This window comes from Protomyctophum bolini (assembly GCF_963924005.1).
Source record: "Protomyctophum bolini genome assembly, chromosome: 18".
NCBI lineage: Eukaryota > Metazoa > Chordata > Actinopteri > Myctophiformes > Myctophidae > Protomyctophum > Protomyctophum bolini.
This window is the reverse complement of record NC_137879.1, coordinates 34,561,799-34,584,062: the sequence shown is the minus strand read 5'-3', so window position 1 is coordinate 34,584,062 and position 22,264 is coordinate 34,561,799. Positions and strand designations below refer to the sequence as shown.

At 42.9% G+C, this 22,264-nt stretch overlaps 1 protein-coding gene across 1 annotated transcript; it reads left to right on the top strand.

Moving 5' to 3' along the window:
- Window positions 1-4,709: 4,709 nt before the first annotated feature.
- Window positions 4,710-5,912, top strand: LOC308333658 (nuclear factor 7, ovary-like; the record flags this gene model as incomplete). The annotated part of the gene is made up of 1 exon (XM_080790114.1): window positions 4,710-5,912. One exon carries the CDS (start codon window positions 4,710-4,712, stop codon window positions 5,910-5,912), a length of 1,203 nt encoding a protein of 400 aa, XP_080646240.1.
- Window positions 5,913-22,264: the final 16,352 nt, after the last annotated feature.

Below are 22,264 nucleotides of genomic sequence, written 5' to 3'. Positions count from 1 at the left end.
TGCTTGGTATTTCCCTAAAGAGACCTGACAATGAGAAGAAGACAGACAGACAGACAGACAGACAGACAGACAGCGGCTGGCTGGCTGGTTGAAATGGAAAGTAAGCAACAAAAGTAAATTTACTCAAGTAGTAGGTCTACTAAATTTAAAATAAAATTCCATTACTTTATATTTCTACTTCAACTTCACTAGAGTAAGTATTGTACTCCACTATACAAATATTTTTGTTTGACTTGTAACAGAGTAGGCTATAATGATTTGAAATCGATACTCGTACAGTAGGCCTAATAGTAGCTTTTTAGCAAATAAATTAAATCTGTGTATAAATGTGCAGCAGAGTGACCAAGTCTAGCGAGCGAGTGGAAAAGTAATTAAACCCCTGGCCTCTTTTTCTTTTTTCTTCTTAAAAATTGCTAAATGCAACACAGTACAGTAGCCTACTTAATAGTAACGGATACGATACAATTATACAATGGCCTACAAGTCAAGGTTGCTATTTACATTTCGATATAGGCCTACCGCCTACTTCGATTCTTGAAATTAAGTTGGCGTTAATATTGTTACACTTCTAATATATGCGCGCGCTTGTGTGTGTGCGTGTGTGCGTGTGTGTGTGTGTGTGTGTGTGTGTGTGTGTGTGTGTGTGTGTGCGTGTGCTCCCGTCCGCCAGTAAACGGAGAAGTAGAAGGGCTCAGTTAATTGGGCTCTTCCCCCCAGCTGTTGAATTATTTGAATAACGTCTGCATCCCATAGTCTCCGTTGTTTCTTCTACAAGCTAACAACTAACCTCGCCTCACCAGCTTTCCACCACCATAAACAACAGGTTGTTACATCTAGCAGAACAGATCGAGCCATCGAGGTAGGAGGCATTGAACTTTACTTGTTTTTATCTATTTTTTTTACCTTCTTCAGCCTAGCCTGGCTCCAGCCTAGCCGCATTTTGCAATTCTAGATTGTTTTTATAATGGGATGAATCTAGAGTTGCAATACCCTCCAATTCATACACTTCTTTTGCGATCTGCTTGTATTAAATTACGTTAAAACTGGAACATTGCAGCTGTAGGGACAGTTTGAATGATCCACTTTCAGTCTGCCGAGCTTGTTTAATAAAAATACACCGTAGAGTGTAGACATGCTATGAGCTACTTTATGTCAAGAAAGTACATGCTGTGATAAGTGTTGGAGTTTGGAAGCACTTTTTTAACGGATCGTGCTGCTGTCTCCATTATGTGAAAATTCGATACTTGGTACGCAGGCGGCAGGGCCGTTCAGCTACTTCGACAGGCGCCTCCAAACTTCAACACTTGTACAGAATTTCTTGACATAAAATAGCTCATTACATGTCTACGGTGGATCTTTATGAAACAAACGCTTTGCAGTTTGAAAGAGGATAATTCAAGCTTTCCCTACAGCTGCAATGTTGGTGACTGTGAGTTAAACGTAGTTTAATACAAGCAGATCGCAAACGCAAATTGGATGAGTCAATGGAAGGTATTGCAACTCTAGATTCATCCCATTATAAAAGAAAATCTAAAAAATGAAGCTGATGCATATTACCGGTAGTTCTCCCTAATAGGCATCAGGGGGCGACATAACTGTACATGTAATTAATACTTGCATGCAGTTGATATCAAACATTTTCATGGCAAGTATGTTCATTAAAGATACTGTAGCGCCGTCAAAGTCCTATTACAGCTAAGGGGTCCCTGCTTCATCTCTCTCAGCTAAGGGGTCCCTGCTTCATCTCTCTCAACTAAGGGGTCCCTGCTTCATCTCTCTCAGCTAAGGGGTCCCTGCTTCATCTCTCTCAACTAAGGGGTCCCTGCTTCATCTCTCTCAGCTAAGGGGTCCCTGCTTCATCTCTCTCAACTAAGGGGTCCCTGCTTCATCTCTCTCAGCTAAGGGGTCCCTGCTTCATCTCTCTCAACTAAGGGGTCTCTGCTTCATCTCTCTCAGCTAAGGGGTCCCTGCTTCATCTCCCTCTAAGCTAAGGGGTCCCTGCTTCATCTCCCTCTAAGCTAAGGGGTCCTTGGCCTAAAAACATTATTGATGCTGCTCTAGAGACTTTCTCTGTGCGAGTGCTTTGTTATGGAGTGCATCTAGGACACTTTATTTTAGGTATGTATAAAATGTAAATGCTCTCTTTTTACATTTGATTATGAGTGGGTATCGTCCTGATTCTGCCCTGCAGACATTATTTGGTGTTTTCCGCTGGATCCGGAGCATAGATTTGCAGGGTTAGGTCTCAATTTGGTGTTTATCCCATTTGTCAAGATCTTGGCTTGCAAATGGTCCCCAGATCTCACAACCATATAGAGGGAAATGTGTTCTATCACAGAGTCCAATATTTTAATCCAGGTTTTAATTGGCATGTCTATTTTGATTTTAATTTTGATGGCATAGAAGGCCTTTCTTGCTTCCTCTCTCTCACACATGCATGAGTGTGCACACGCACAGACACACACACACACACACAGCCTGTCCCCTTCACCCAGGACAATGGAACTGATATGAAGAGTCATTCACAAGTAACCTAATCAGGAATGAAAGTACAATAACAATGATGATTAACTCAGGAATCACATTTGCATAAGGTTGAGGCTAGAGGCGGGGCCCCAAAAGGGGCAGGGCCAATCCAGATGAGACTCACATTATATATAGTCAAAGAATCCCTGTCTCATTCCATAACCTTTTCTCGCCACGCCAGAGGGAGCTCCTGATCATTAAAAGTCTGTGGAGAAACTTCTACTTCTCTAGACTAGACCAGCTGAACCATCCGAAGACCCAGGTCTACATCTACAGCCCTCCAGAACCACCCCAAAGACCCGGGGTCTACATCTACAGCCCCTCGCCAGCTCAGACTGTTCTTATCGGCGAGCATCTGAGATATTGACTTTCTACAACGGAGGTAAGGTCACCTCCCAATCTTGGCTTTTGTAAACGAAAGGCCATCTAGTTGTGAAGTGAAAAACTTTAACCGTGCCGCCACCTCCTGGCTAAAACGAGTGTCGACCAGCTACCATCTCTCTCTCTCTCTCTCTCTCTCTCCTCCAACCAGGGATCATATGGCAGGACAAAATAATACATCGGTCTCCGGTTGCCGACCGACTCTATTAAATATGATGCGACCCAGATGATTGTATTGGCATTTGGTGAAAAACAAAAAAAATTAATAAGTCAAAAACCGACCGAGTCAGAACAAAAAGGTCATATGGATATATATGCAGCCCAACAAAACGTACAAAGCCAAAGTAGCCCAGAACAATATTACGAGAGAGAAAAGTCGGCTTCTCCGTCCCGGAGAGCACGACGGGTGGATCCCAGCTGCTGACTGTAAGTTCAGTTGACGTTACAGTGTAGCTACTCCGTTTGTCTTGCGCTGATTTGAATGAAAACACCGGTGCGCAATTATACTTTATATATATATACGGATCCCGACAACAGTGTTGACCTCAACGAGGTGAAAGCAAACTAGCGAAGGCTGCCAAAGCTCAAATAAAATGAATAAGAAGGTTTAAAGCAACCATGATAACTCTCCTGTGTATCCCATTCCCCACACGTGGATAAAGAAGAGGGAAAAGTAGAAGCTGTTTATAAGTGCATTGAGTGTCGCGCCTTAATATTCCATTCAGCCAAGACCGGTAGTTGGAGCGTTGTGTGTAAAAAAAACAAATTATCCGTTTGGTTAATTTTAAATTCACGCACGCTGAGGAGATGAGAAGAGACTAGACTTTTTTTTTCTCTCTCTCACCCTCTACTGCCGCGCGCAGACTGCTCTCTCTCTGTCTGTTTGTGTGTTGTCTCTCTCTCGAGCTTTAATCATAAAATGGTAATGGTCAATACGTTATATTATTTCTAATATAGTCCACATGTATGTATGTCTGCCTGGCTGGGTCTGGTCTCTCAGAATGTCGGAAATAATCAGATCTCGGTCGGAACTTGATCGGCGCCGCAATTTGAAAGAAATCTAAAATAAAATTGCTACCCATCCATCCCGAGGAAAAAATAATAAAATAAATTCCCTACCGACTCAGCCCAAAAATGACAGCCAACCAGAGAACAAACTATTATTTTGCATGGCCTATTCAAGTACTTAAGGGTCTTGTGAAGGGCTCTACATTTATCTCTAATGTTTGTTGAATGCGGTTGATTTATTAAAGGCCTTGGATTAAACCACTGCAGTGTGACTCACGGTCAGATTTCAATCGTGAAATGTGCATGTACTTTAGGAGGTCACATTCAATTTCCAACTCTAGTTGGAGTTGACGTTACAGTACACGCCATAAAATGGCTCTCACGGCTTTTGTTGTCCACTGATGCTCGATGATTAAACCCTCCATGTTTCACCTCAGGATATTGTATGTCCTGATGTTAGCTTTATTGTTACACAAATGTCAATCAATATGTATCGATTAATAGACGGACGGATCATTTGAACAAATCTGGCGGACCGACTAAAAGACAAACAGACAGACAGCTACAATCTCTACTGAGATAAGAACAGGCAGATTATAAGAAGTGCAACAAATATTACTGTCATTATGGATGATGCAACCACTACCACTAGTACAAACACTACTACTATTAGCATAACTACTACTATTGATGCTAATCATGTTGTTGTTGTGGTTCTGTCTTCTAGTATTCCTCTGGTGTAACAACAGCCTCAGAGAACATTCCAGACCCGGTGTGTGTGACCAGCGGACAAAATGCCCTCGTCGGTGAGCACTGAAGTCCTCTGCGCCGCGCACGGTGAGAAACTCACGCTCTTCTGTCTGGAGGACCAACAAGTGGCGTGTCTCGCGTGTCGCGCTTCAGAGAAACATGCCGGACACCAGTTCTTACCCGTGGACGAGGCGTATCGACGTTACAAACTCGAGGTCTTTGGATCACTGAGGCCTTTACAGGGGAAACTGTTCATTTTAACTCATAGAGTTAAAAGAAATTACGATTTAACTGAAAATCACATCGAGGATCAGGCCAGGAACACGGAGGCAGAGATTAAGGAACAGTTTGAGAACCTCCGCCGGTTCCTACAGGGGGAAGAGGAGGCCAGGATTGCCGCTCTGCGGGAGGAAAAGGCTCAGAGGAGTCAGGAGATGAAGGAGAGGATTGAGGGTCTGAGCAGAGACATTGAAACCCTCTCCAATGCAATCCAGCCTGCTGCGGACCTGCTGAGAATCCACGACCACGTCTCATTCCTGCAGACTTACAAGACCGCGATAGAGGGAGTCCAGCAGCTCACCCCGCAGGACCCACCACCGTCGCTCTCGGGAGGAGCGCTGATAGACGAGGCCAAACACCTGAAGAACCTGACCTTCAGCGTCTGGCACAAGATGAAGGACGTCGTCTCCTACACTCCTGTCGTCCTGGACCCCAACGCCGTTGGTCCATTTCTCGCGCTGTCTGACGACATGACCAGTGTGAGACGGGAAGAAGAGAAGCGTCAGCTCCCTGACAACCCAGAGAGGTTTCATGTTTGCAGAGCACAGGGTTCAGCGGGCTTTAACGTGGGGTCTCACAGCTGGGATGTCGAGGTTGGAGACAATACGGACTGGGTAGTAGGTGTGTGTGAGCAGTGGTACCGGAGGAAGGGAGGCAGAGTGGAAAGTGGAAGGGGAATGGGAATATGGTGTATATGGTTCAATAGGGACGTGTACAGAGCGATGTCCTTATCAGGGGATAGGAGCGTTGTTCTCCCAGTGAATCGGAAACCCCGGAGGATCAGAGTCGAGCTGGACTGGGAGAGAGGACAGCTGCGCATCTCTGATCCTGATTCTAGCACACACCTACACACCTTCACAGACACGTTCACCGAGACAGTGTTTCCATACATTTTCAATGGTGGTTATGGTGAGTCTCTCAAGATGTTACCAGGGAAGATCTGCGTCACTCTGGAAAACCACAATTAGAACGTCTGGTGTAAAAAAAAAAAAACCCAAAAACTACTGAATATATTGATCTGGTATTGATTAAGAGATATGTGGTAATCGGAAGACATTTGTTTTATTGAAGGTTTTTAATTAATCATCATTTTGAATTGCATGTGATTATTTAAATCTAGATTGATGACAATCAGACAGACAGACTAATGTACTTTCATTTGTAGTGTATAAACGATAATAATGGTGACATGTTTGTTATGATTATTACTGATACCATGTTTTATATTGTACCGTTTGTCATTCATGGTCCAGGATTGAATTCTATAGTTTCTATGTGACAGTGATGATGTGTGTGTTGATGTGTATTTGATCGTATTAAAGATGATGGGAGTAAAGTAAGTCAGACTTGTTGTAGCGTCAAAGTCCTATTACTTTGGGCTACTGGTTGCCCGATGCCGAGGATCTATAGTTCAGACGTGTGATAAAAAAGACTGAAGTTTAAAAAATGTTATTTATTCACTGTAACTTGTATTAAATAAAACCAAAGAGTGTCAAAGCCATATAAATCAACCGCCTATGTCTCACTGTAAAAAAAAAAACTGTTTGCCTTCACATCAGAACAACAACGGAGCATTCAATCAGGTCTCATTAAATGACCTGGCCCACCTTGGCCTTGACCAAGCCCTTGGAGTTCTCAGTTTACATTTACGTTGCATGTCACATTTGTTTGAGTTTAATTGATCGATTTACCTTTTGTTTCAGTTTGACAGTTTATATTGATTGTTTTGGGACCACTTTCCATGGACTACATTCATTCCCTTTACATTGCTATGCAGCCAGCGAGGTACATTAATTTGTCAAGTGCATTTTCCATATCAACATCATGCTTGTATGTGTGTGTGTGTGTGTGTGTGTATATATATATATACATACAACTGAGCTTTTGGAAAAGACCCCTGCGTGCTAAGCTGTTTTTCTTTTCTTTTTTCATACAATGTCAATGTGTAAATTGTAGTTGGGTAAAATGGTTTAATTTATTGTAGCTATTATGACTGCCACACATGGGAAGTCACCTATAGTTTGTGAGAGAGGGAGTGACGACGTCCCAACTTTGGGACAGTCAGTCATTGGTTGGTGAGTGTAGTTGAAATATGGGGGGGCACTATTAGAAGCATTTTGGTATGGGACAATTAAAGAACAGATTATTTTTGAGTGGTGGTTGACTAAACCTAAACTCCAATTAATCTAAACCTGGCAATGGATACAGCACTATAGCAATATGTATAATGATGAATAGTAATGATATATGTAATGATGAATAGTAATTAGTGTGTGTACTGTGGCCTGATGAGGATCAGTCAAGGGATCAATATCATTAATTTGAGCCCATGTGGTACGTGTACAGTTTCAAACAATGTGTAACTACTAAGACAACTTTCCTTAGTGAAACCCCTCAATTATAATGACAGAAAAGAAAGACACTGCTGTTCAAGATTCAAGGATAGTTTTATTGGTCAGTGGTCACGGACTTGCATACAATTATGACTTATAACAACTTATATACAGTATATACAGGAGCAAAATGTTCAACATAACAAAGACAAGCAAGAGAATAAAATACATCACATTCTGTGCTCAGCCGATCAGCTAAGCATATCGCATTATACGAACCCCTCGTCTCTGTCCCTTTGCACACTGACGCTTGCATGTCCAACTGCCTATAGGCCATCAGCAGCGCACATGTTCAGTGTAAACTCCATCAATTCCCCAAAGTCAAAGTCAAATGAGAGGTTGTACGTCCCTGTGTCTGAGGCACTGGGGTACATCACATGACCCTCCATGGGCAGCAGGGAGGACTCCGGGGCATGGCTGTGCTGTTGTACCTGCAGCCCGCTGCTCTGCTGCACAGTGGAGGAGGAGGTGGTGGTGGTGGTTGTGGGCACCGTGGACTGGCGGTCACTGCTGCTGCTGGTGGTCGCTGGCAGAATGTTGAAACAAGATGGTGTCGATTCATCGCTGGTGCCGGCCAGGCTCTCCGACTCCGAAGCTTGGAAGGTGAGGTCCATCTTCTCTTTGAAGCCCGGGGCAGCCGTGGCACTCACATCCGTGGGAGCGTCGTCGTGGGCAGGTGGGGAGGACGTGGGGGCATGGCTGTGCTGTTGTACCTGCAGCCCGCTGCTCCCCTGCACAGTGGAGGTGGTTGTGGGCACCATGGACTGAGCACTGGTGGTGGCGGTTCCTGCCCCTGGTAGACTGGCCATGATGTTGTTGAAAGATGCCTCCTCCTCCTTCTGACCTGCCTCACGCTTCACCCCTCCTCTCCTCCTCCTCAGTCGGCTGCCTCCAGTATCCGTGGGAGCATCATCATCGTGGGGTTGTTGTGAGCCCTGTGGTGAATTGAGGCACGATTGAATCAGGGCATTGCCCGCCTCACTAGTGAACATGGGCTCCAGCTTGTCGGAGGCAAATTTGTAGATGTGTCCCGTTTCACTGGCCACCAGAAACAGAACCTGGGTTCCTGTCAGCTTGGTGAGCTCTTCAATCTTTTTTATTAGACCATTTTTACGAACGCTGAAGATTTTGCGTCGCCTTAATGTGTTCTCAATGAACGCATCGTCTAACTTTACACGGCCACGTGTCTTCTTGGGTCTTTGCAGTGGGACTACGGCTGCCTCCTCCTTCTGACCTGCCTCACGCTTCACCCCTCCTCTCCTCCTCCTCTTTCTGCTGTCTCCAGTTGAACCCATGGAGTCATATTCATCTGCTGTACAGGTGGAATCATCTCCTGAGTCGCTGCATGAAGGCTTTCTGTCTCTAAGTTTGTAAGACATTGTGGATATGGTGAGGTCTAGTGGCCACACAGTGATGTTGTTGCTGTTCCTTTCTCTGTATCTCTCCCTTTGAACTGTCCTGAACAAAGACAAAGTGTGAATGAGGTGTTGAACTTAACGTTCCCTTTTTATTTGGGGAAACTGGCCAATCACAGCATAGGTTTCCTCCCATCAACAAACAGGGTTGCCATGGCGACGCCGAAGCTGTGCAGTTCCGCGACATTTTTTTTTAAACTAGAACGACCGTTGTCAACTCGGCATGTGATTGGCTGAGATAACTCGATTTATGATTCGCTGAGACGCTGGAGCGGAGCGCTCATGGACAAATCAACGTATCTCTCTTAAGAGATGCTGCTTCAACGCTAACAAAAACAACAAGCTACAACACTGCAACTTCCTGCTTTCTTTTTTCATAAACAAACCGTTTGGATCAGTAAATCATCAGCCAAAAGGATTATCGGTGCGTCGTCATGGACGGTGTCGCTCGCCGACGAGGTTTAGCACAGCTTGTTGGACAGTGGATCTGTATCTGATCTGGTCGACAAGCGACACTGAGTTCCGTGGTACGTAGGACTCAGGAGTAACAGTAGCAGAACATTTTAGAGAGGTACAAATATACACTTCTATATAGCCAAAGAACAGAACAGGAATTCATCAAAAAGGGAAAAGAAACATACAGTGAGGGGGGAAAGGGGTGGGTGGAGGATTCAGATTTTACGGCGGCCAGCTGTCCTGTCCATATAGGTGCTCTATGAGAGCGGTTTTGACTTTTGAAAGAGTAGAGCGAGGGATATGCATGTCTTAATGACTGTTGGACCGCCGTTTTGGTGGCATAGGAGCGAAAATGATGTATTCCCTTCATTGTTTGTGCCGAATCTGGGTTGCACATGGTTTGTTGAGCTCCCTCTGGTGTTAATATTATATGGGTGTGGACTTCATTAACATTAAGAAGTATTAGACAGGTACATGGGTATCTTGGTGGTGTATCGAATCCTCCAGTGATCTCATTTACTTTCATTCATGTACCGGTATGCTTTATGCCATGGTGTTGTCCACTCACAGTTAACAGTTTTTGTATTGAGTTGTGCTTGAAATGTACTGTAATTCTGCAATCAATCAAAGCGAATAGGCCCTCATTTGTATAAATAAATGTAAGCCTATATATAAAATAAATATAAAATAAATTATTATTTAAGATAATGTTTCTCACTGTTGAGCTATTTTCATGTTTGGATGACACTATTAAAGGATGGAACCATGTAGACCTAGAATGCCAGTGATCATTTAATTAACTTCGTAAATGTTCAATCATGTGAAATACTGTACAAACTGTATGAAACAACAAGAGCCATTTAGTCCAATAATTAAATGGCAGAGGTTGGACAAAATGTTATTACGGTATTTTATTTCACCTTTCTGACAGGACATTAGGTCTACTAACCAAGCATTAGTTTTTAATGCAAAACTAATGCTTGCTTAATGATTCAGAATCATGAAAACCCCCTAGTTTAACACGTCACATGCACATTTAAAGCATAATGCAATTTAGAAAATATTGCCTTATAATATGTTATCAATAGGACAAGGCAAATTTAGGATATTAGCAGTGAGCAGATTACGGAAGATTTTTTTTATCCTGGCTAGTAGGCCCCATAGAGTAGTAGGCCCTAATGTCCTGTCAGAATCAGTCTTTTTTTTTAACTGAAAAGTTAGTTTGACATTTAAACCGACCAATCAACGAGCAGCGACAGCCGACAGCCCAACAGTCAACCAATCAATGACGGACGAGGGGCGGGCCGCGCCGGCGCTGCAGATAAAAAGCCAAGTCGCACGGTCTCAACCTTCAGATGCATTGAATCCTAAACAGAGACAGTCGCATCTACCAACCCGCTTAACAGCATCATTACCAGTTACCACCACCACCTGCTCAACAGACATCACTTGCCGACCACCATCACACTGTAGGATACATCGACAACCACGAAAGGAACCAGTGTTTCTCTTGCATCGTGCTAATATTGTTGCGTTTTCTCTTCAACCGTGAGTTTTGGGCTTGGGGTAAGTGCCGGGGAAGGGGGAACGTTCTGTTAGCATTTGGGCTGTCTGTATCGTCGTCGATAATTGTGTTTTTCAAATACGTTTGTAAGCATTTGGGCTGTCTGTATCGTCGTCGATAACGTCTATAGTTGTGTTTTTCAAATACGTTTGTAAGCATTTGGGCTGTCTGTATCGTCGTCGATAACGTCTGTAGTTGTGTTTTACAAAATACATTTGTAAGCATTTGATCGAAAACGTCTAGTTTTGTATTTCAAATACCTTTGTAAGGATTTGGGCTGTCGGTATTGCATAACGTCTGTAGTTGTGCCGTTGTAGCCTAGCTTAAATTGTTTTTTGCACCGTCAGGTTCCCATCTTAATTATTTCCGTTGTACTGTGTTTCAAGCTTAAGTTACCTACATTTAAAAGTTAACTCAAATTGTGCCTCGGCCATTACATTTTGAATCAAACTATAACAACATAGCTGCAGTCATTCAAATCAGTCACCGCGTCTCTTAAAGACCAGACCTAAGCTAACCACTTGTAGCATAAATAATACTCATTGTTAGATCTGTTCTTTTTTTTTTGCTGACATTTCTCTTTCACAGGTGTCTCAGTACTCTCTCTCCACAGAGCAGGACCTCTGTCTCTCTCTCCCCCCACAGGCACAGCAGCAGTTCTCTCCCTCTCCACAGGCACAAAGCAGCTCTCTCTCTCTCCACAGAATGGAGCAGTATCGCATCAGGTTGATCAACGAGCCGGCTGTCTCTGGACGTGCAGGTAAGTTCAGGGCTCGTTCCAGAAAGGAGGTAGACGTCCGCGTGGACAACCTGGTGAACCGAGCCCTGACCGCTGACGACTTGGCCACCATCACAGCGTGTGTCCCTGAACTGTACCGCCAGTTCAACAAGGTAAGTGACGTTTCCTCACTAGTAGTAGTTGAGAAGCAGCTGCTCAGACTTCCGAAGGATGTCACGCCCGTTGTTGAGGAGAGACCCTGTGCATGCTACTTTGACAAGCGTACTAATGAGTGGAGGCCGGTGCTTCCTTGGTATGACCCTTGTAGAAAGCAGTGGGTACCAGCTTTTATCCGTAAAGTCGCCCGGTGTTGCTGTAAGCGCTATGTCCCCAGTACTAAGACGTGGGTGCTAGTCCGCCCTCCCACGCCCCCAAAAGCCGTGGTGACTACCCAGAGCAACGTTCTCTTCCAGGAGTTCTCTGGTTCCCTGGTGACTCCGTCCCACCCTGACACCCTAACGCCCCCCTTCAGGTGTTGGAACGCCCGCTGTGGCAGCCGTTATGACCTCGTGGAGGTGAACGGTCAGCAGCTGGCCAGAGTCATCTCTGGTGTCTCCGCCACATGGGAGCTCGGTGGAAGGCCAGTACAAAGGCAGTGGAGAGTGACTGTCTATAGGTCAGACGGACAGATGCAGCTGTCCGTGTTCTGTAGCTTCCCTGAAACGGTACGGAGGCGTATCGTCTTTAGTCACGGGGCAGAAGTGACTGAAGAGGGGGGGCTGGAGAGGAAGACCGATGTCGATGGTATTGGTCGCATCGACAGAGGCCCTCCTCGAAGCAAGACTGGTCTAAGACTGTAACTCAGACAGACCTGGGGTGCGCTGGTCATTGTAGCAGCTGCATGCACAGGGTCTTTCCTTTCCTACGGGGGTGCATCAAGTTGATCAAGGAGCCGTCTATCTCTGGACATGCAGCTAAGTTGAGGGCCAGACATTTTTATTTCATACCTTACACTTATAGAATTGTGTGGATTAATAACGGAATGCTTTTAGTAGTACTTCATGAGAGGAGCGACCAGGTAAGTGACCTTTCCTAGACGACAAGCAGCTCTTAAGGACCTCTGGTACAGGTTGGTTTGGTGCCTTTTCAGCAGGAAGTGGATCTTGGAGGCATAGATCTTGTTCCTCCACATGTGCTAGGCCTCACAGAGAAACTTGACACTGTCTCTCTACTCTATAGGGTTTAACTTTTAACGACGAGTAATAGTCGCAAAGAAAACAAATAAATAAACCCCCCCCTCTCTCCACAGATCAGCAGAATGGAGCAGTATTCTGACCAGTATTGCATCAACAAAAAAAAGTAATGTCGTGCCTGTCTGTTTTCTGCACTAACTATGTCTAGTTTGTCCACAGGTTTCTACTGACGAAGTCTTGCGTGCTGATCGTCACCAGTCAGTTGGCCTCGTGTCTGGCGGGCTAGCCCTTCAACCCTGTGATGGTCACTGGCCTTGGCGTCTTGCGGGGCCAGACTCTAGGTTGCGTCTTGCAACGTCTGTCTATGGGGCGTCTGGGTGTGGTAAGAGGTAAAGTACTCTCCCACCACTGCAGCATTAACTGCGGTGCCTCCAACTTGGCCTGGCGCTCCATCAAACACAATTGGCCGTGTTTACGGGTGGGAACTTAATCTGGCGATGGATCAAGTGACCGTCCCTTTTGCTGCACTGCAGAAGCTACTTGCAAGTGTGTATGGGAGGATGCACACAGTAGTTTATACCTCCCCAGCTGTGGTGGTGGTGCCAGCAACAAGGACTCAAGGACACTTGGGGCAATTGGGAATTGGCGATGACTAAATTGGGACTCCTTCCATGGATTGTCGCCTTGACGTGGCGGAGGAGCTTATGTATTTCTTACCCAGAGAGCAGGTCATGGCAGTTACATGCCGGACAGCTCAAACGGTAAGGGATCAACTAAGGACAATCCCTAGATAGAACAAACCTGTGTTACAGAAATCGCCACAAGGGTATCCGAGACACCACCGTGGAGCATGCTAGGAGGTGTGGTGGTGGTGGGAGATCTCTACAACACTGAGCAGGGACCCCAGGTAAATCACAACTGCTGCACTATTAACCCATTTTGACCTGAGATCAGATTCTAAAAATGTCTTCTACATCCTGACAGTTTTCTGAAAAAGCTATATGTCAGTGGTTCGTTTTTCAAAAATAGCAGACCTACAAGCTCGTAGCGCGCTATGAGCTTGTAGATCTGCTATTTTTCAATAGCTAAAGCATAACATAGTGCTAACACCAAAAGGGGTTCCCGCCCAAAATGGGTTAAAAGTGTAATTTTAGATTATCGCATTGGATATCAGCAGATAGACCAAGCTCATATCTGCTATTTGTGAATATTTTTGACAAATCTTGAAGATTTGTGTTCTGCGGCCAAATGCATATCAATTTGAGAACCACTGATTTAGAAGGGATTTGTAGAATCGGGCTCGGGTGCTATTGGGTTAATGAAAAAAGACGGTCACACTAAATTAGTAAAAATGTCGAGATAGATTGGGAACTGATCAATAAAAGTTGTCTAAAATGGGGGTCCGTGGCTGAATGCTCATCAAACTGGAAATGTAAAAGGTTGAGAATCTAAATTAAATGTCAGGTCGAACTACTAGTATTGATTATGCACTGAATTATTTGAGGCATGACAATGGTGAAATGTATTGAGCCAGTATATGAACACAACCTGTTCTGTGCAGGTGGATGAGGAGCAGTTCACTACATCAGCAGTGGGAAGAAGGAGGGAGCCAAGCTGATGTGTGGAGGAGGCGTGGCCATCCAGCCCACCGTGTTTGGAGATGTCCCTGACAACATGTCTATCGCTGGTGATGAGGAATCAGGACAGACATTTTTATTTCATACCTTACACATATAGAATTGTGTAGATTAATACAGAATGCTTTTATTACAGTTTGTGTAAAGTTTAAGCACTTGAACTTCTATGAGAGAATTCGATTGTATTTTAAGGTTAGGCACTTGCCACTTAGCCAGTTGCACCACCTCAAGCTAAGTTCAAACTTAGTCTCGTTATAGTAACGTAACTTAGTCTACGAGCTTGTAGGTCTGCTATTTTTTTTTAAATCTTAAAATTTGTCGCAAATCTTTGAATGTATATTCTTTCAAAGTGAATGTTTTTAAATCGGGTCTAAATGGCTTGACTTAAAAGCCATATTTAGACCTGAGGATGATTCTACAAATGCCTTCTAAATCCTGAAAAACCCAAGTTTCTATGTCTGTGGTTCCCAAACTTCATGTCGAGGACCTCCAGAATTATCTGTATTTGGCCGCCGACCCCATCTGAAAATTATGTAGTTCCAGGGAGGGACACCCCGGAAGCAAAGGTTTGAATTAAAAACGTTTGCTCTGAAAGAACATGTAGTCAAAGATTTGTGCCACATTTTCACGATTTTTCAAAAATGGCAGATCTAAAAGCTCGTATTGTGGCAGAGCTGCTATTTTTCAATAGCTAAAATATAACTTGATGCTTAAAACACAAAGGGGTTCCCGTCCAAAATGGGTTAATGGGAAATCCTGTCAATTTCTTCAAGTGTGTACACACTGTACACTGAGGCACAGACACATAAGGGTCTATTCATTGGGTACCTAAACTAAATCATTAAAAAGAAATCCCACCCGTATGAAGTGATTATACCAGCTCATGAACGACTGAATTTATGTGATTGGTTAGCCAATTTGCTCGTCTACATATGACGTAAATCTTCCCTTCATTGTCAATGGCATTTAATGTTTGTGTGTTTATGTCATATTTGAGGCACAGATGACCTAATTTCTCCTTTCATTGAACTGAATATGTGATTGGTTAGCCGATTTGCTCGTCTACATATCGTTGCTGTCGGGAGGAAACCTCATAACGTTTTACACTTATTAGTGTTTTGTTATTAAATTATATTGCGATTAATTCAGGGTCCAGTGGTGGAATGTAACTAGGCACATTTAATTTAATTTGTACTAACTGGGCACAAATTATTTCTACTTTACTGAATCTCGTAGGCAAATTGTAACTGCTGTAATTTGTTTGGTATTTAATTTCAGTTATTGCTCATATATGCTTATTATTCAATGCATGTCAAAGTTGGGCCGGAAGTGCCATTGTTTTGGCTAATGCGAACCCTTTATATGGCTGTCTGGTGTCGGGTAGACATAGGTGCACGCCTGTCACTTGACAAATGTTTTGTATTATATTTTCTTTAATTTATGATGTGCTGTATTATGTTTATGCCATGTTAGTCTAAGCTTTTGTGTTTGTTACCAGTTCAACGGTTTCAATAAATCTAGCAGTATGCAGAACAACTGACTCATTTTTTTTTAGTTGAGCTGAGGGAGTGATACAAATGATGATCTTAATTGTTTGAAAACTTTAGATATAGCTACTTTGTAGATTTTTATTATTAGCTCTGATCAGATCGTCAATCTCACTTCGGTTATTTTCAAATTGCCAAAGTGAGCTTGTAGCTCTGACATTTAAAAATAACTAATACATTTGAAAACATGTGAAATGGGTCCTTCTGAGTACTTTTTACTTGTATGTTGATGCAATTACTTTTACTCAAGTAAATTTTGATGACTGAACTCTTACTCTTAGTATTTCTACAATCTGGTTGGTACTTTTACTTGGTAGTCAAACATGTGAGTACTTTTTCCACCACTTTATAGGAGCAGGAGTCATCTTTCATGATACAGAATGTGGTGGAGCAGTAATTGCTCAGACACTTGGGCCCATAGACCAGAGCCAGGGGGACATCGGTCACTGTCAATTCTATTCAACCCTATACTGTAGTTAACTTGTTTCTCAAACCTTTTAATGTTAAGTCCATAGACTCGGCTGCCGCATGATGTTTTAGCCTGGCTAATAAGCCAGACCGAATCAGCCGTTGGCAAAATATAATTGCCTGCCAGGGTGTAATTTGATTCTGGCTTATTAGTCAAAGTTGGTGTTGTGACTATATATTGTCAATGACTTCCATGAGAGGGGGGAGAGGTGGTGGAGTTAGTTGCTTTAGCAGACATTTTGAGGGTCCAATGGAGAATTGCTGAAGTTGTAAAGGAGAAGGTTTCCATATCGGGCATGATTCAGACCCTACATAGTGTTTGAAGTTCACATTGACAAAGGAATGAGTATTCTCCAGCTCTTTAGTTAAGACACTAAGGTCTCACTTGGCATTTTCTGAAACTTGGCAGCCCTGCCTTTGGAGTGGAACGTAGGAAAGAACTTGACGTTGATGTTCAAGGTTTATATGTATTGTCATGTCTTGTGTACAGCTGCATGAAGATACAAATTTGTTCAGCCCCTTGGATATTCTATCTGCATTAATGACAGTTGCAGTAATCGACAAGGGGTTTCTTGTGCACCAGCAGCAGTATGATTGATTGTTTATTTATTTTCGTGTCATGCACACCTTGTGCCCAACCCTCATGGGTTTATAAGACACCATTTCACATTTGCAATTACAGCATGTTTTACATTACATAATTTATGCATTTTATAGCATGTTTACATTACACAATTCATTATATTACACCTCAGATGTATACAGAGTACTCTGTCTTCTTTCCCAAGCTTGACAAATAAAATCTGCTACAACGAAAGTCCCAGTACACCAGTGTTGCCAGTAGATGGCAATGTGAATCCACACATGAAAACAAGTACCGCCTTTTCATACACACTCTTTACATAGAGTAAAGAGAGGATTGGGTCAGGTTTAGCCCTCAGTGAGAGACTCGCAGAGTCGCAGCACTGACCCTCTGTGTGTGTGTGTGTGTGAGCTGTTATCGACCACAGTGACAACGAAGCAGCACAACGACTCGTTGCACGAAACTTTAATTAGCGGAATTTAGCGCAGCTGTTCCGTTTCGTCCATGAAACAAGAAGGTAATGTTATGTTATTAACTTAAAGTTGATGTTCTTAACTTATATATGTTGGTAACTTTGAAAAGCTTAATATTTCTCTTGATTCAGTCATGTCTTCACTAGAGCTCAGTGAAGCTTTCCGTTGTGTGAGGGAATCACTGATTTTGTCAACAATACATGTTAACAAAACGAGTGTTTGTTTTGATCGCAGACTCGCAGTCATGTTAGTGTTTAAATATCATGGAATGTTTGTTGAATGATTTAATTCTACATTTACACGTTTTTATTAGATTTATTTAACATTTGAAAAGCAACTGATTTTGGGGCAGATGAGCTGGTTCAGGTGCAGCTTGGTCCAGATTTGAAGAGCAAGGCACAGATTGATTGATTGATTGAAATCTTTATTAACAGTTTGCAGAATTACAGTACATTTCAAGCACAAACTCAATACAAAGACTGTTAACTGTGAGTGGACGACCCAATTAAGCCTTACACTTGTTTACAACAGGGTCCACATTGTTCAATTCATCAAAACATTTATAGACAAACAAATAGACACTTCTATGTAGTTAAAGAACAGAACAGGAATTCATCATATAGGAAGCGAAAAGGGAAAAAAATATTTATACAGTGAGGGGAACAGGGGGATAAAAGAAAAGAAAACGAAAGACAGAGTGTAGGGCGCCTGCACACAACACCATGCGTTGATGCCATGTGTGCATATGTGCAGGCACCCAACACCACGTCCATACAAAAACATAGTACAATCCATAGTACAAAGACAGAGTGTAGGGCGCCTGCACACAACACCATGCGTTTGAAGGGTGTCATGGTGGATCATTTTAAAGCAGGGGTTTTCAACAGGTGGTCCGTGCCGTGGTCCATGGAGGCATTGCATGTGGTCCTGGTCCCTGACCATGCATTTTGTAATGTAGGATTTGTTGATAAAAAAATAAATATTAATAAATCTTATAACTTGGTGACCTCCATGTAGTGACATTTACTGACAAGCTGGAGGTCAACAAATTCAACAGAAAAAGGGAGTTACAATCTCAAGAGAATCTCACTGGATTGTCATTATTATTAGGAGATTATTAGTATTCAATGGCCCATTGGTTGAGAGGCAGTGGGATGTATACACATGGGATGCATAGCAAGTGTTACAAAAGCACCAATCTTAGCCCACCCAACACAACCGTGGTCCCCAGGTTGATTATTAGTCAACCTATCTTCGTATAATTGGAGACTCCTCACTAATGTTCATGATAAAATGGCACCATTTTCTTCTATTAATGGATGGGTGGGAAATGTGGTATACGCATGTCTTTTTTTTTATTGGCCTAAAATATTGTCTTCTATATACATTAATTAATCCACTTGCTGACCTGCTGTCAATTGAGCAATTGTTCTATAGGGGTTTCTTGTGACTTTACCATTAACATCCTATGGCACTGGCAGGCACACTTTCCTTTTGCTTTAAGTATAGCATGTGGCATGTCAAACTAGGGCGTTTTCATAATTCCAAGCATTAGTTTAGCATTAGTTTTGCACAAAATACACTCCTTCGAGCTACAAACAGCCGTACAGCCACCTGCCCAAAATGTGCTGCTGACCTCATCACATTTATGCTGACCTCATCACATTTGTCATGACGTCTATGGCCATTTGTAGCCCAAGGAGTATTCTTTGTGAAAAAAATGTCTGTGTAAAAAAAAAAAAAACACGTCACATGCTACTGCATTCCTAGCCTGATTGAGTCCACTCAGAGAGTGGGCGGGGGGGTCTATGGGCTGGATCCAGGCTACACATTTCCCACTTTAAACTAAAGATTAGAAGCCTGTCGGCTTCCGGACTATAAGTCTGTGTCTCATCATAGGAGGGGCTGTGGGCATTTCAGAAACCCGGGAAGGAGAGCGGAGATCCGCACACGGTTTTTAAAAGCTCCCAAAACATTATTGACTACAGAGCAAAAAGACAATGCTGTAATTGTCTTATTGTCGTATTGTCTTTCCGCTCTGTTGTCAATAATGTTTTGGGAGCTTTTAAAACGGTGTGCGGATCTCCTCTCTCCTTTCTTAGTTACTTTTTTTGGATCCTGCACGCGTTGACATTTGTATATTGACCTCTTGACCATTTCAGTTCAGAAACCCGTCCACCATTTTTAAACAATATTTAGATTTTTATTATCGTGAGAACGATGGCTTCCATTTTTGCATTGTGAGCAATAGATGTTGGCCTTGTGTTGTAAAGTCAAGCTCAGTCGATTCCCCATCACTCACATTATTACAAGAATGAATACATTTACATAAAAATAATTATAAAAATAATAATAATGATTGTCACTGTGTATTGTTTAGTAAAGTATTGTTTAGTAAAGGTATCATGAGACAATCGTTCGAATCTGACCATTTTATTCAATCTTCTACTGTCTTATAGGGTGGTCTAGCAAAGTGAGACATGGCTGAAATGATTCCAGGCGTTGCCCGTTCACCTCCCTGCCCTGGGGATGTTATCGGTGTACCACCCCCTCGTGTACCACTGTCCTGGCGAGTGAGGACTTTGTGTCTGTGGAGAACAGCCATCCCAGCAAGGTCTTAGAGGACCCTAAACCGTCTGCGACTGAACAATGCTTTCTGAGATGTGATTCTGGTGTTGTGGCGGAAAGGAGTTCCCCGGCCATCGCAACGTATACTAGCCACCTTTAGCTCCTACTTTGAGGTAATTGCACAGGTATCCGGACTTCGGAGAACTCGCCAGTTTACCAACTGGCCACGATTTAGTGCATTTTAGTTTTACTTCATTTAAATTGAATTGAGAGAGAGAGAGAGGATAGTTGTTTAGAGTTAACACTAGAGAAAGTAGGAATGCTAAAAAGTTTAAACACCAAAGTACCGAAACAATGTAGCAAACAATTCCTGAAATGGTAAGCCTACTTATCATTGGTATTCACATAACTTTTTATCATCATCTATTCTAGATGACCATTTAATAATTGCACAAAATAATTTGATCACTTTGGAGATGAACTATAACATCTGTGAGTTTGACATACTACACTGATGAGGACAGCGTGGTAGCATAACGATGAAGAATTATCGCAGTGGCGGCTTGCTAAACTGGCGAGTTCTCCGGTATTCAATGCACACATATATTCACCTGTGTTAAGGGAACGCAGCGTTTTGCTGCCTTTAACATCCTTTTAAAGGGGCATACCACTCCTTTTCAACATTGAACTATGTACTCTTTGGCTTCCAAAGTACACCTTCGTGATGTCACTGATCACATGACTCCAGGTTCTAGACCTCCAGTTCTAGGCTATAAACAGAGGTGGTGACGGACGACATTTTTCTTATTATTTCCACAGATCTCTTAATGACATAGTTCAATGTTGAAAATGAGTGGTATTCCCCTTTAATACAATCAGATCAGACTTTTCTATTTGCATGTAGGCCTATGAGAGTTGGTATATAGAGCACCAAAGTCCTGACGTCACTGTCAGTAGAGGGCGCCAGTCCACAGGTTTGTGTACTTTTTATTTGCTTTGTATTCCCCATAGGGGGATTTTAGATCGCCTCATATAAGAACTGTGTTCTTATATTATTTGAAAAATAAACCGATCAACCTTTTCACTCATATGGATATGAAGCATCGACTAAAGGTGGAAATGTACAAATATACCCGACGAGTAACAAAATAAGCGTTAGAAACTAGTCAAACAACCCAGAGACTACATTTCCGGGTAAGCGGGTGGCTGCAGCTGCCAGTCGCACAACATAAACTGACATGTTAATTATGTTTTCTTTTTTTTTAAAGGTTTTAATTTAATGTTTCGTGGTTAGTACGAGTCGAGTCACCGCCAGAAACTGGCTGTATCAAATATGAATTGACATCATTAACGACGCACAGCCATCCCCCTGACAGAAAGGCCGGGATGATCGGTTTATTTTTCAAACGCAGTTCTTATATGAAGCGACCTAAAATCGCCCTATGGGGATTTCACTGCAAATAATAAAAGACATGAACCTGTGTACTGAAAGTGACGTCAGACTTCTGTGCTCTATAGCAACTATTATAGATTCCAGATCAAGAATAACATCCAAGAGTTGCTTACGCGTAGGAATGACATTCAGTCTTGCCTTTGCTTCCACCAGATTTAGCACTACTGATTTTGTGCCCTGCCATTTTTAACATTAATGGAGCGTCACATGAATGAAAATAACTGCATAGCGAGTCAGGGCTTGGCCGAGGCCTACTCCTGTCAAATGTTGGAGAAAAGCAGCAGGGACTACATTCATGAACACTTCAGTGTCGTCTACCAGCATGCTTTCCCCAAGTTGTTTGTTTTGGGCTTTTTCGCTTATAGTTTTGTGGGGATTGGTGGTATGAGACAGGCCACCCTAGTCAAATAATATTTGCTTTGTCACTGTTACTCAACCTGTCACTACCAAAGCTTACCCAAACCTCTGTGCAGAAACAATTGAATGTCTGGTATGGATATCAATGTATTGATATTATGAATATGTCACTTGGGATTTTGTTATTATTATTTTCCACAAGGACACATATAAATAAACCACCAGTGAGCTGAGCACTTCTGAGCTGAGAATGGGTTACTTCAGGCAGTATGTGAACACAACAGGGTTATAATGTATCAATAGTCTGTATTTTATGTCCATATGAAGAGTTCCTCTCTCTGTGTGTGGACAGACTGACAGAGGTCCCTGCCAGTGATCATCTCAATGTGTCCACGGAGGAGACGGTGTTCGAGGTGGCCATGATGTGGTTAAACAAGTGTCCTAGTATGCGCAGAGAGAGAGGTCAGTCACTTCTCAGTGTTTCACGGCACCTGG